The sequence below is a fragment of the Pristiophorus japonicus genome, unplaced genomic scaffold, assembly GCF_044704955.1.
Source record: "Pristiophorus japonicus isolate sPriJap1 unplaced genomic scaffold, sPriJap1.hap1 HAP1_SCAFFOLD_317, whole genome shotgun sequence".
NCBI lineage: Eukaryota > Metazoa > Chordata > Chondrichthyes > Pristiophoridae > Pristiophorus > Pristiophorus japonicus.
In genome coordinates, this window is record NW_027252966.1 from 499,862 (window position 1) to 515,095 (window position 15,234).

General features: G+C 53.1%; 1 protein-coding gene across 1 annotated transcript in view; it reads left to right on the top strand.

Annotated features, from left to right (window-relative positions):
* Positions 1 to 4,246: 4,246 nt before the first annotated feature.
* The window catches only part of LOC139249522 (calpain-5-like), a 37,996-nt gene continuing 27,008 nt past the window's right edge, over positions 4,247 to 15,234 (top strand). Inside the window, exons 1-2 of the mRNA XM_070872448.1 lie at positions 4,247 to 4,429; positions 10,552 to 10,683. Coding sequence (XP_070728549.1) covers positions 4,265 to 4,429; positions 10,552 to 10,683 — 297 coding nt within the window. The 5' untranslated portion in view covers positions 4,247 to 4,264. The remainder of the gene's footprint in view (positions 4,430 to 10,551; positions 10,684 to 15,234) is intronic.

Below are 15,234 nucleotides of genomic sequence, written 5' to 3' on the forward strand. Positions count from 1 at the left end.
GGATATTAGGACAGGTGACCAAAAGCCCGGTCAAAGAGGTAGGTTTTAGAGCGTCTTAAAGGAGGAAAGAGATAGCGAAGCGGAGAGGTTTAGGGAGGGAGTTTCGGAGCTTAGCGCTGCACTGTCGGAGAGGCAGTACTGAGGGAGTGCCGCACTGTCGGAGGGGCGGTGCTGAGGGAGTGCCGCACTGTCGGAGGGGCAGTACTGAGGGAGCGCCGCACTGTCGGAGGGGCAGTACTGAGGGAGCTCCGCACTGTCGGAGGGGCAGTACTGAGGGAGCGCCGCACTGTCGGAGGGGCAGTACTGAGGGAGCGCCGCACTGTCGGAGGGACGGTGCTGAGGGAGCACCACACTGTCGGAGGGGCAATACTTAGATCACCCCAACCTCTGTCATTGAGCTGCAGTATGCAGACGACACCCGGGCCTGCACACATTCAGAGGCTGAACTCCAGGATATAGTCAATGTATTCGCTGAGACATATGAAAGCATAGGCCTTACGCTTAACATCCGTAAGACAAAGGTCCTCCACCAGCCCATCACCGCACAGTACTGACCCCCAGTCATCAAGATCCACGGCGCGGCCCTGGACAACGTGGACCATTTCCCATATCTCGGGAGATATGGGAGACATTGATGCGGAGATTCAACATCGCCTCCAGTGCGCCAGTGCAGCCTTCGGCCGCCTGAGGAAAAGAGTGTTTGAAGACCAGGCCCTCAAATCTACCACCAAGCTCATGGTCTACAGGGCTGTAGTGATACCCACCCTCCTGTATGGCTCAGAGACATGGACCATGTACAGTAGACACCTCAAGTTGCTGGAGATATATCACCAACGATGTCTCCGCAAGATCTTGCAAATCCCCTGGGAGGACAGACGCACCAACATCAGTGTCCTCGACCAGGCTAACATCCCCAGCATTGAAGCACTGACCACACTCGATCAGCTTTGCTGGACAGACCACATAGTATGCATGCCAGATACGAGACTCCCTCAGCAAGTGCTTTATGTGGAGCTCCTTCATGGTAAACGAGCCAAAGTAGGACAGCGGAAACGTTATAAGGACACCCTCAAAGCCTCCCTGGTAAAGTGCGACATCACCACTGACACCTGGGAGACCCTGGCCGCAGACCGCCCGAGGTGGAGAAAGCGCAGGCAGCGGAAGGAGCACGCGGCAAACCAGTCCCACCGACCCCTTCCCTCGACGTATGTCTGTCCCACCTGTAACATGGTCTGTGGCTCTCGTATCCGACTGTTCAGCCATCAAAGGACTCACATTGGGAGTGGAAGCAAGCCCCTCCTCGATCCCGAGGGACTGCCTCTGATGGTGATTGAGGGAGCGCCGCACTGTCGGAGGGGCAGTACTGAGGGAGCACCGCACTGTCGGAGGGGCAGTACTGAGGGAGCGCCTCACTGTCGGAGGGGCAGTACTGAGGGAGCACCGCACTGTCGGAGGGGCAGTACTGAGGGAGCGCCGCACTGTCGGAGGGGCAGTACTGAGGGAGCACCGCACTGTCGGAGGGGCAGTACTGAGGGAGCGCCGCACTGTCGGAGGGGCAGTACTGAGGGAGCTCCGCACTGTCGGAGGGGCAGTACTGAGGGAGCGCCGCACTGTCGGAGGGGCAGTACTGAGGGAGTGCCGCACTGTGGGAGGGGCGGTACTGAGGGAGCGCCGCACTGTCGGAGGTGCCGTCTTTCAGATGAGACGTTAAACCGAGGCCCTGAGGCGCTCTCAGGTGGATGTTTTATAACGCTCCCCCCCCACCCCCGCCTACGAACTTGCCAAATCTGATATGGGGGCGCAAGACTGATTGAGATCCACACAAAGTATACATTCCCTCTGCAATATGCCTCTTTCTGTGAATCGGCAGCGTGCAGACAGAGAGGGGTTAAGCCCCAGCAGTCAGTGTGGGAGAAGGATGTAGATCCTGTTTGTTTTGCGAGGGAGATACACTTTGGTTTGTTTGAGGCAGCACTGGGTCAGCAAAACTGCCCCACCCAGTGGCCCTATCGCCATGGGGGGGGCTCAGGGCCCGGGATGGGGGGTTTCCGGGATATGATGGGGAGGCGGGCGGGGTTGGGGGTAAGGTGGGTGAGTGGGTGGGATTGAGGGATATGGTGGGGAGGTGGGGTCGGGGGATATGGTGGGGAGGTGGGGTCGGGGGACACGGTGGGGAGATTGGGTTGGGGGATATGGTGGGGAGGTGGGGTCGGGGGATATGGTGGGGAGGTGGGGTCGGGGGATATGGTGGGGAGGTGGGGTCGGGGGACATGGTGGGGAGGTGGGGTCGGGGGATATGGTGGGGAGGTGGGGTTGGGGGATATGGTGGGGAGGTGGGGTCGGGGGACATGGTGGGTGATGGGGAGGTGGATGAGGTTGGGGATGTGATGGGGTTGGTGGGGAGGTGAGGTTGGGGATATGGTGGGGAGGTGGGGTCGGGGGATATGGTGGGTGATGGGGAGGTGGATGAGGTTGGGGATGTGATGGGGTTGCTGGGGAGGTGAGGTTGGGGGATATGATGGGGTTGGTGGGGAGGTGGGGTTGGGGGATAAGGTGGGGGGCCGGTTGAAGTTATGGTGAGTGTGGGTGTGAGCTGCAATTGGCCCATTAGGAATGAATGAGCATGTTGAATCTAATGACCTTTTTCTGCTTTCTGAAAATGATCACCTTCTCCCTGGGGCCGTGTGAGGTGGTGAGGAGGCTGGTGTTTAAAGGCCCGTGCCTTCATACCTGGAACACCCACAGCTCATCAAACTACCCAAACCGGTAATCAAGAGGCACGTTTGCCAATTCACTGACATTCCTGTGACTCACCGATCGCAATTACATTCTTCTGATAGTTTTAGTTACGACACAGAGAGAAATGTGTCGACATATTTGTTTACGGGACCTCCTTTGTGGGGGGCGGTGGGAGGTTGGATCAGCCAGGTTATCCGCTACTAACGGCTGACCAGCGACTCCTGCTGGCGGCGGTGGGCACTGCCAGCGGTGCCCGTATCTCAGGAATGAGGTTAAACAAAAGATGGCGGCGGTTTCCCTGGGCCAGGGCGGCAGAGGTTCGGTGTTTGTGGCTGGGTGGTGGGCGAGGGCAGGAGCTGACTCGGCTGTGGTGCCCTCCTTGGCCAAATAGCCCACGCTCGCCAACTTGACTCAAACCTGAAGGATGGCTCTTTTGGTGTGATATAGACAGGGTTGCGATTATGTGTAAAGACTCACACTCGCTTTAGGCAGCATGAAATCAACACCTTCGGGGGAGAGCAGGCTGATCAGAGAAAGGGGTCATCGATGTTTAACTCGGGCAGACGCTGGAGGAGATCTCGCAGCCTGTTTAGCACCATGTTCAATACAGAGAGGTGTTTAACACCAACCCTACCGATACTGACACACTCCCGCGGACCCCCTGTAAATACTGACACACTCCCCGGGGACCCCCCTGTAAATACTGACACACTCCCGGGGAATCCCTGTAAATACTGACACACTCCCCGGGGACCCCCTGTAAATACTGACACACTCCCCGGGACCCCCTGTAAATACTGACACACTCCCGGGGACCCCCTGTAAATACTGACACACTCCCCGGGGACCCCCCTGTAAATACTGACACACTCCCCGGGGACCCCCCTGTAAATACTGACACACTCCCGGGGACCCCTTGTAAATACTGACACAATCCCGGGGACCCCCTGTAAATACTGATGCACTCCCTGGGGATCCCCTGTAAATACTGACACACTCCCGGGGACCCCCTGTAAATACTGACACACTCCCCGGGACCCCCTGTAAATACTGACACACTCCCGGGGACCCCCTGTAAATACTGACACACTCCCCGGGGACCCCCCTGTAAATACTGACACACTCCCAAGGGACCCCCCTGTAAATACTGACACACTCCCCGGGGACCCCCCTGTAAATACTGACACACTCCCGGGGAATCCCTGTAAATACTGACACACTCCCCGGGGACCCCCTGTAAATACTGACACACTCCCGGCGACCCCCTGTAAATACTGACACACTCCCGGGGACCCCCTGTAAATACTGACACACTCCCCGGGGACCCCACTGTAAATACTGACACACTCCCCGGGGACCCCCTGTAAATACTGACACACTCCCGGCGACCCCCCTGTAAATACTGACACACTCCCGGGGACCCCCACGGCGCCCAGTCTGAAAACCTATTGAGTGCCCATGGCTAATTTCTCGCACTGTGTTTTCCAGGCTCGCGACCTCGGCAGATATCGCCGTCGATTGTAAAATGCCGTGGCGGGTCAGCCAGTTCCAGGACCAGAATTACCGGGCACTGCGGAAAGGGTGTCTGCGGGAGAAGGTACTGTTCGAGGACCCACTTTTCCCCATCACTGATGATTCCATCTACTACAACCGGTCCCCCACTGGGGCCATCGAATGGAAACGACCGAGTGTAAGTCGCGAGGGTTAACCGGTTTGTTCTCGAGTCCGCCTTGTATTGTAAACTAACGTCGGGACAGGAGGAGGCCATTCAGCCCCTCGAGCCCGTTCCGCCATTCAATCAGATCGCAGCTGATCTGCGACCTAACTCCATCCACCCGCCTTAGTTCCATAACCCTTAATACCCTTACCCAGCAAATTTTCAATTGACTCTTCCCTCTCATCCCGCCCCCCCCCCACAGCCTCGACAGCATTTTGGGGGGGGGAGAGAGTTCTAGATTTGCACTCCTCTTTGTGTGAAGAGGTACTTCCCGACATCTAGGGGGATAGAATTGAAAAGTAGGTAAATTATGCTGAACTTGTATGGAACCTTGGTTGGACCGCACGTGGAGCACTGCGTATAGTTCTGGTCACCATATTATAAAAAGGATATAGAGGCACTGGAGAGGGTGCAGAGATTTACAAGGGTGATACCAGAAATGCGAGGGTATACATATCAGGAAAGGATGAACAGGCTGGGTCTCTTTTCCCTAGATAAGAGAAGGCTGAGGGGTGAGCTAATAGAGGTCTGTAAAATGATGAAAGGTTTTGATGGAGTGGATACAGAGAGAATGTTTCCACTTGTGGGGAAGAGCATAACTAGAGGCCATCAATATCAGATAGTCACCCAGAAATCCAACGGGGAATTCAGGAGAAACTTCTTTACCCAGAGAGCGGTGAGAATGTGGGACTTGCTGCCACAGGGAGGGGTTGAGGCGAATAGTATCGATGTACTTAAGGGGAAGCTGGACAAGTATATGGGGGAGAAGGGAATAGAGGGTTATGCTGATAGAGTTAGATGGGGAAAGACAGGAGGAGGCTCAAGTGGAGCATAAAGTGGACTGGTTGGGCCGAACGGCCTGTTTTTGGGCCGTATATCCCGTCTAACCCGATGTAAACCCCTGAACGGCCTGGCTCTAATTTGAAGGTTACACCCCCGGTTCTGGTTTCCCCCCACCAGAGGAAATGATTTTCTCTATCTCCCCGATCGAATCCTTTCGTTATCTTAAAAACCTCAATTAGATCACCCCTTAACACAAGCCCAGTCTGTGCGACCTGTCTTGGTCATTTAACCCTTCCCGCCCTGGGTAGCAGTCCGGGGAATCTGCCCTGCTGTCACTCCGAGATCGATATGTCCTCCCCCTGAGGGGCGGGGCCCAAGACTGGACGCAGTTACTGCACACGGGGTCTGACCCGAGCTTTATACAAACTGTGCCAGTGCTGACCTGACCCTCTCCAATAGCACCAAGGTCCAGTGGTAATTCTCCAGCCCGGTGTGAGGCCGAACTACACTCACCAGGACCACCTCTGGCTCGAGATCCCGCCCCCGACACCACCACAATCTGTGCTGAGATTGTCGATCTCACCCTGCCTCTGTGTGCCCGGGGTTAGAGAGGGCACAGTCAGCCCATTCCTCGTCCCGATACCGTCGGGCGAAGGCTTCCACAGTCAAACATCCGGTCGCCGTTCGCTTATTGGGCTCGCCACCTGAGGAGGCTGCTCGGGTGAGGTGATGGAGGGCAGTCACAGTGCTGGGCGAGAGAGGGGCCGAAAGGCCTCGTCCTGTTCCTACATTTCCTGAATTGGGATTGGTCTGCTGGGGTTATATTTAGCGATGGGGCTCTGCCTGTCTCAGTGGGTTATTATTAAACCAGAGAGAGTGTGTGTGTGTGTGTGTATGTGTTTGACATTCTGCTCATGATGGAGAGGCTGCAGGTCATGTTTGTGACTCAGTCGGTTTAGGACGGAGCCTCACATCAGACCCTTGGGTTGGTCACAGTGGTGTTCCCAAAACTATCAGCTGCCCGTCGCTGGGGTCTCTCTCAGTCCCACCTGGGCTGCAGTCACCGCCGGAGATATGTGAAACCATCGCCTGGACACAACTCAGAGTTAAGCTGCTCTGTCCCACCCCGCCCTCTCCCCCCTCACTTAGCCCCATGGATGCCTTTCTACACTTTCCCACATTACAACAGTGACTACACAACAACTGTACATCTCTGTCTGGAGTAAAAATAAAATGGGGAAGGTGGCTCAACCGTGGCTAACAAGGGAAATTAAGGATAGTGTTAAATCCAAGGAAGAGGCATATTAATTGGCCAGAAAAAGCAACAAACCTGAGGACTGGGAGAAAGTTAGAATACAGCAGATGAGGACAAAGGGTTTAATTAGAAGGGGGGAAATAGAGTATGAGAGGAAGCTTGCTGGGAACATAAAAACTGACTGCAAAAGCTTCTATAGATATGTGAAGAGAAAAAGATTAGTGAAGACAAACGTAGGTCCCTTGCAGTCAGATTGAGGTGAATTTATAATGGGGAACAAAGAAATGGCAGACCAATTGAACAAATACTTGGTTCTGTCTTCACGAAGGAAGACACAAATAACCTTCCGGAAATACTAGGGGACCGAGGGTCCAGTGAGAAGGAGGAACTGAAGGAAATCCTTATTCGGCGGGAAATTGTGTTAGGGAAATTGATGGGAATGAAGGCCGATAAATCCCCGGGGCCTGATAGTCTGCAACCAGAGTACTTAAGCAAGTGGCCCTAGAAATAGTGGATGCATTGGTGATCATTTTCCAACAGTCTATTGACTCTGGATCAGTTCCTATGGACTGGAGGGTAGCTAATGTAACACCACTTTTTAAAAAAGGAAGGAGAGAGAAAACGGGTAATTATAGACCGGTTAGCCTGACATCAGTAGTGGGGAAAATGTTGGAATCAATTATTAAAGATGAAATAGCAGTGCATTTGGAAAGCAGTGACAGGATTGGTCCAAGTCAGCATGGATTTAGGAAAGGGAAATCATATTTGACAAATCTTCTGGAATTTTTTGAGGATGTAACTAGTAGAGTGGACAAGGGAGAACCAGTGGATATGGTGTATTTGGACTTTCAAAAGGCTTTCAACAAGGTCCCACAAAAGAGATTGGTGTGTAAAATTAAAGCACATGGTATTGGGGGTAATGTACTGGAGAACTGGTTGACAGACAGGAAGCAGAGAGTCGGGATAAACGGGTCCTTTTCAGAATGGCAGGCAGTGACTAGTGGGGTGCCGCAGGGCTCAGTGCTGGGACCCCAGCTATTTACAATATATATTAATGATTTAGATAAAGGAATTGAGTGTTAAATCTCCAAGTTTGCAGATGACACTAAACTGGGTGGTGGTATGAACTGTGAGGGGGACGCTAAGAGGCTGCAGGGTGACTTGGACAGGTTAGGTGAGTGAGCAAATGCATGGCAGATGCAGTATAATGTGGATAAATGTGAGGTTATCCACTCTGGGGGCAAAAACGCGAAGACAGAATATTATCTGAATGGCGACAGATTAGGAAAAGGGGAGGTGCAACGAGACCTGGGGGCAATGGTACATCAGTCATTGAAGTTTGGCATGCAGGTACAGCAGGCGGTGAAGAAGGTAAATGGTATGTTGGCCTTCATAGCGAGGGGATTTGAGTATAGGAGCAGGGAGGTCTTACTGCAGTTGCACAGGGCCTTGGTGAGGCCTCACCTGGAATATTGTGTTCAGTTTTGGTCTCCTAATCTGTGGAAGGACGTTCTTGCTATTGAGGGAGTGCAGTGAAGATTCAGCAGACTGATTCCCGGGATGGCAGGACTGACATATGAGGAGAGACTGGATCGACTGGGGCTATATTCACTGGAGTTTGGAAGGAAGAGAGGGGATCTGATAGAAACATATAAAATTCTGACAGGACTGGACAGGTTAGATGCAGGAAGAATGTTCCCGATGTTGGGGAAGTCCAGAACCAGGGGACACAGTATAAGGATAAGGGATAAGCCATTTAGGACTGAGATGAGGAGAGACTTCTTCATTCAGAGAGTTGTTAACCTGTGGAATTCTCTTCCGCAGAGAGTTGTTGAGGCCAGTTCATTGGATATATTCAAGAGGGAGTTAGATATGGCCCCACGGCTAAAGGGATCAAGGGGTATGGAGAGAAAGCAGGAAAGGGGTACTGAGGGAATGATCAGCCATGATCTTATTGAATGGTGGTGCAGGCTCGAAGGGCCGAATGGCCGACTCCTGCACCTAGTTTCTATGTTTCTGTGGAGTCGGGGGTGGCGGGGTTGGAATTCCAGAACAAGGGGCATAACTTAAAATTAGAGTTCAGGGGTGATGTCAGGAAGCACTTCTTCACACAAAGGGCAGTGGGAATCTGGAACACTCTGCCCCAAACAGCCGTTGAGGTCGGGAGTCAATTGGAAATTTAAAGAGTGAGATTAATAAATTTTTGCTGGGTAAGGGTATTAGGATTACAAAACCAAGGCGGGTAGATGGAACTAAAATACAGTTCAGCCACGATCTAATTGAATGGCGGAACAGGCTCGAGGGGCTGAATGGCCTCCCCGTGTTCCTAGGTTAAATGCAAATTTAACTATCTATATATGATATCAAGAATCTTTTGTGTGTTTATTTCCTCTCCGAAAACTTCACTTCCTGTTGTCGTGCTTTTTTATTTGCTCTTTTTAATATCAACATTTATAATTTGCAAATTCCTAAACCATCAGTCGCAACAGCTATTCCCTAAGTAAACACCTCTGGGTGGTGCTGTAGTTGCGAGCTGCATCATCATAATCATCATAGGCAATCCCTCGGAATCGAGGAAGACTTGCTCCCACTCTAAAAGTGAGTCCTTAGGTGGTTGAACAGTGCAACACGGGAACCACAGTTCCTGTCACAGGTGGGACAGACAGTGGTTGAGGGAAGGGAAGGGTGGGACAGGTTTGCCGCATGCTCCTTCCGCTGCCTGCACTTGGTTTCTGCATGCTCTCGGCGATGAGACTCGAGGTACTTAGCGCCCTCCCGGATGCTCTTCCTCCACTTCGGGCGGTCTTTGAACAGCGACTCCCAGGTGTCAGTGGGGATGTTGCATTTTATCAGGGAGGCTTTGAGGGTGTCCCTGTAACGTTTCCTCTGCCCACATTTGGCTCGTTTGCCATGAAGGAGCTCCGAGTAGAGCGCTTGCTTTGGGAGTCTCATGTCAGGCAGGCAGAACAATGTGGCCCGCACAGCGGAGCTGGTCGAGTGTGGTCAGTGCTTCGATGCTGGGGATGTTGGCCTGAACGAGGACACTGATGTTGGTGCGTCTGTTCTCCCAGGGGATTTGTAGGATCTTGCGGTGACATCGTCGGTGGTATTTCTCCAGCGACTTGAGGTGTCTACTGTACATGGTTCATGTCTCTGAGCCATACAGGCGGGCGGGTATTACTACAGCCCTGTACACCATGAGCTTGGTGGTAGATTTGAGGGCCTGGTCTTCAAACACACTTTTCCTCAGGCGGCCGAAGGCTGCACTGGAGACGATGTTGAATCTCGGCGTCAATGTCTGCCCTTGTTGATAAAAGGCTCCTGAGGTATGGGAAATGGTCCACGTTGTCCAGGGCCGCGCCGTGGATCTTGATGACTGGGGGGCAGTGCTGTGCAGTGAGGACAGGCTGGTGGAGGACCTTTATCTTACGGATGTTTAGCGTAAGGCCCATGCTTTCGTACGCCTCAGTAAATGTGTCTCCATCAGGTGGTGCTGTAATTGCGAGCTACAGCCATCAGGTGGCGCTGTAGTCACACATTACAGCCACTAGGTGGCGGTGTGACCCCACTGCTATGCTCTCGCACCGAGCAATGCCGAGCTGTCGGAGGGGCAGTGCTGAGGGAGCGCCGCGGTGTCTGAGGGAGCGCCGCACTGTCGGAGGGGCAGCGCTGAGGGAGTGCCGCGCTGTCGGAGGGGCCGTCTTTCAGATGAGACGATAACCCGAGACATCGTTTATTCTTGGTGGTTGTAAATAATCCCACGGCTGTTATTCTGAAGAAGATCCGGGGAGTCTTGGCCAGTATCCACTTTAACCACTAAAAGCATTTGACTTGGTCATTATCACATTGCTGTGTGTGGGAGCTTGCTGTGCACAAATTGGCTGCCGCGTTTCCTACATTACAACAGTGACTACACTTGAGCTGTCATTGGCTGTAAAGCAGTTTGGGACGTCCTGAGACGCTATATAAATGCAAGTCCTTTCTTTCTATATTCCGGGGACCCTGGTCGGGTCTCCACCCTGAACGCCCGTGACCCTTGACTTTGTTGTTCCCGCAGGAGCTCTGCACGGACCCGCGGCTGTTTGTGGACGGGATCAGCTCACGGGATCTGAACCAGGGGAGCCTGGGGAACTGCTGGTTCGTGGCCGCGTGTTCGTGTCTGGCGACGGAGCGGTCTCTATGGACAAAGGTCTGGAACTTTCCATCTCTGCCGCCTGAGGGTGGAGGGGAGGGTGGGTTATGGATGTACCGCTGTCAATCACCTCACTGCGTACAGATGGCGGAAAAATAGGATTCCCGCAACACCAAAGGACAATTGAGGATAAGACGAGGCGAGACTGTGTTGTCCGTGTACAAGACCTTAGTTGGGCTGCACTTGGAACACTCTGTCCAGTTTTGGTCTCCTCACAGGGTGGGTGATATTGAGGCTCTGGAAAGGGTGCAGAAGAGGGCCACTAGACTAATTCTCAGTCGAAAGCAGCTTAGTTATCAAGACAGGTAAATAGAGTTGGGACTCTATACGTTAGAGCAGCGTAGACTGAGCGGGGATCTGATTGAGGTTTATAAGATAATGAAGGGAATGTTCCAGCTGACCATTTATTTCAGTTAAATAGGTTAGGCAGCACCAGGGGGCACACATTTAAGTTGCATAGGACTAAATATCAGGAGGATTTACTCTGTATCTAACCCGTGCTGTACCTGCCCTGGGGGTGTTTTATGGGACAGTGGAGAGGGAGCTTTAATCTGCATCGAACCTTGTGCTGTACCTGCCCTGGGAGTGTTTGATTTGTACAGTGTAGAGGGAGCTTTACTCTGTATCTAACCCGTGCTGTACCTGCCCTGGGAGTGTTTGATGGGACAGTGTAGAGGGAGCTTTACTCTGTATCTAACCCGTGCTGTACCTGCCCTGGGAGTGTTTGATGGGACAGTGTAGAGGGAGCTTTACTCTGTATCTAATCGGAGCAGGAAACATTTGTTATTTATTTCTTCTTTGCTGTTTGAGTTTTGTGGGTGGGATTGTTGGGAAAGGGCGGGTCTTGGGCTGTTGCCTCATTGGTGGATAAATCCTAATTCGGAACCCCGCAATCGATTGTTATCACACGCGAGCATAAAGGGCAGTAAAAGCCCAACTGGTCCATTCAGCCCGGTCCGCAACATAATGGCTGGAGCATTGTGACTAAATCCTTATACTCCCCTACCCCCCTGCCACCATGTGATCTCCTGGGAGAGCCCAAATAAACCCCAACGCAGAGAAGTGTGAAGTGATACATTTGGGTAGGAAGAACAAGGAGAGGCAATACAAACTAAAGGCTGCAATCCTAAAGGGGGTGCATGAACAGAGAGACCTGGGGGTATATGGGCACACATTGTTGAAGGTGGCAGGGCAGGTTGAGAAAGTGGTTAAAACACACACAGGATCCTGGGCTTCATAAATCGAGGCATAAAGTACAAAAGCCAGGACGTTATGATGAACCTGTATAAAACACTGGTCCAGCCTCAACTGGAGTATTGTGTCCAATTCTGGGCACCGCACTGGAGGAAGGATGTGAAGGCCTTAGAGAGGGTGCAGAAAAGATTTTCGAGAATGGTTCCAGGGATGAGGGACTTCAGTGACGTGGATAGACTGGAGAAGCTGGGGTTGTTCTCCTCGGAGCAGAGAAGGTTGAGAGGAGATTTGATCGAGATGTTCAAAATCATGAGGGGTCTGGACAGAGTAGATCGAGAGAAACTGTTCCCATTGGTGGAAGGGTCAGGAACCAGAGGGACACAGATTTAAGGCGATTGGCAGAAGAACCAAAGGCGACTCGAGGAAAAACCTATTCACGCAGCGAGTGGTTAGGATCTGGAATGTGCTGCCTGAGAGGGTGGTGGAGGCAGACTCAATCGTGGCTTTCAAAAGGGAGTTGGATAAATACCTGAAGGGCTACGGGGAAAGGGTGGGGGAGTGGGACTGGCTGAGGGGCTCTTGCAGAGAGCCGGCACGGGCTTGATGGGCCGAATGGCCTCCTTCTGTGCTGTAACCATTCTATGGATCGCTAGCTGGCTTCAAGACAGAAAGCCAAGAGTAGGGGTAAAGGGCAGCTATTCACAGGGGCCGAAGGTGGGCAGTGGTGTTCCACAAGGATCAGTGCTGGGACCACTGTTGTTCACAATTTATATTAACGATTTAGACTTTGGAATTAAAAACACAATTTCTCAATTTGCGGATGCCCCCAAATTGAGGGGGTGGGGGTTGGGGGGGGTGATCGTCAATACTGAGGAGGACTGCACCAAATTACAGGGGGACATTAATTAACTTGCAGAATGGGCATAGAATTGGCAAATGAAGTTCAACACAGATAAATGTGAGGTATTACATTTTGTAATAGAGGTCTTTAAAATTACGAAAGGTTTTGATAGAGTGGATACAGGGAGAATGGGCTCAAGTTTCGGACTCTCGCTAGAACGGCTCACATCGGAGAGGCCCGCCTAATTTGTAGAATAAAATTTGCACAGAATACTTACCTGCCGATTCTCCGATAGGTGTTGGCCTATTTCCACCGCAGTGCGGTGCAGCAGGAGCTGCTGGGGGTGGAGCTGCAGCCCGGCGGCAAAAACAGTGCCGGCAGCTGTGCGCATGTGCAGCGGCTCCTGGCCCTCCCAGCGCGTCCCATCTCCGAGGCGACAAGCCGCACCCAGGCCGAAGGGACGTCGCCCCTATCCCGGGCCGAGTGGCCTGACGCATCTTACCTTGTCGGCGGGGCCTGCCCGAAGTCCTCGGCGGGCCTGGCTTCGTCATCTCCTCCCTCCCCCACCCTCTCTTCTCTCCCCCACCCTCTCTCCCCCCTCCCTCACTCTCTCCCCCCTCCCTCCCTCTCTCCCCCCCCTCCCTCCCTCTCCCACCTCCCTCCCTCTCCCACCTCCCTCCCCCCCTCCCTCCCTCTCTCCCCCCCGATCCCTCCCTCTCTCCCCCCTCCCTCCCTCTCTCCCCCCTATCTCTCTCTCTCCCCCTCCCTCCCTCTCTCTCTCCCCCCTCCCTCCCTCTCTCCCCCCTATCTCTCTCTCCCCCCTCCCTCCCTCTCTCTCTCCCCCCTCCCTCCCTCTCTCCCCCTACCTCTCTCTCTCCCCCCTCCCTCCCCCTCTCTCTCCCCCCTCCCTCCCTCTCTCCCCCCTCCCTCCCTCTCTCCCCTTACCTCTCTCTCCCCCCACCCTCTCTTCTCTCCCCCCTCCCTCCCTCTCTCCCCCCTCCCTCTCTCTCTCCCCCTCCCTCTCTCTCTCTCCCCCTCCCTCTCTCTCCCCCTCCCTCCCTCTCTCCCCCCCTCCCCCTCCCTCTCTCCCCCCTCTCCCTCCCTTTCTCCCCTCTCCCTCTCTCCCCTCCCTCCCCCCACTCCCTCCCTCTCTCTCTCCCCCTCCCTCTCTCTCTCCCGCCCTCCCTCTCTCTCTCTCTCCCTCTCTCTCTCCCCCTCCCTCTTTCTCTCTCTCACCCTCCCTCTCTCTCCCCCTCCCTCCCTCTCCCCCTCCCTCCCTCTCTCTCCCCCCTCCCCCTCTCTCTCCTGCCTCCCCCTCTCTCTCCTGCCCCCCCTCTCTCTCTCCTGGCCCCCCTCTCTCTCTCTCTCCCCCTCCCTCTCTCTCCCCCCTCCCCCCTCCCTCTCCCCCCCCGCCCCCTCGCTTCTCCCCAGTGTTGCAGTAGGTGAGTATAAATAATGTTTTTATTTATTGAATGATTTTTTATTATTTTTTAAATTATTAAAAACATTTTTTTTGATTGATTTATTGATCATTTATTATTGATGATGGCTCTTTATTTTTAAAAGTGATGTGTTTAATGTTTGTAAACTCCCCCCCCCCCCCCCCCCAATCTCTCGATCCCTACGCCTGATTTCTAAGTGTAGGCAAGGTTTTTCTGAGCGTAGAAAAATCTACACTTACTCCATTCTAAGTTAGTTTGGAGTAAGTTTTCGCTGCCTAAACTTGCAAAACAGGCGTAAGTGGCTGGATACGCCCCCTTTTGGAAAAGAAAATCTAAAATGAAACTATTCTAACTGACTAGAACTGGAGCAAACTAAATGCCGAGAATTGCAATTTCTAAGATACTCCATTCTAAACTAGTTGCTCCAAAAAAATAGGAGCGACTCAGTCCGAAACTTGACCCCAATGTTTCCACTTGTGAGGAAGAGCATAACTAGAGGCCATCAATATCAGATAGTCACCCAGAAATCCAACGGGGAATTCAGGAGAAACTTCTTTACCCAGAGAGGGGTGAGAATGTGGAACTCGCTGCCACAGGGAGGGGTTGAGGCGAATAGTATCGATGTATTTAAGGGGAGGCTGGACAAGCGTATGGGGGAGAAGGGAATAGAGGGTTATGCTGATAGATTTAGATGGGGAAAGACAGGAGGAGGCTCAAGTGGAGCATAAACGGCGGCATGGACAGGTTGGGCCGAACGGCCTGTGTCTGTGCTGTATATCCCGTGTAATCCATGATTCTATGAAACCCCAGGACCAATCAGGGAAACGATATTCTGGAAAACTCCTCTCCGATCCCCTCAGGTGATGGATAGCAGTCCAGGGGAACCGGGAGCTCCAGACAGCCAGATGTATCAGTATGGAATATATGGGAATACCGAGGATCCAGGATTGAACCTTTACACCACAGCACTTGTGGAAGCTCGCTCGGCCGGGCTATCCGCTGCCGGAGAGTCACCTGTTTCCCAACACCCTGACGTTCGGAACTGCTATTTTCCTCTCTCTCTCTCTCTCT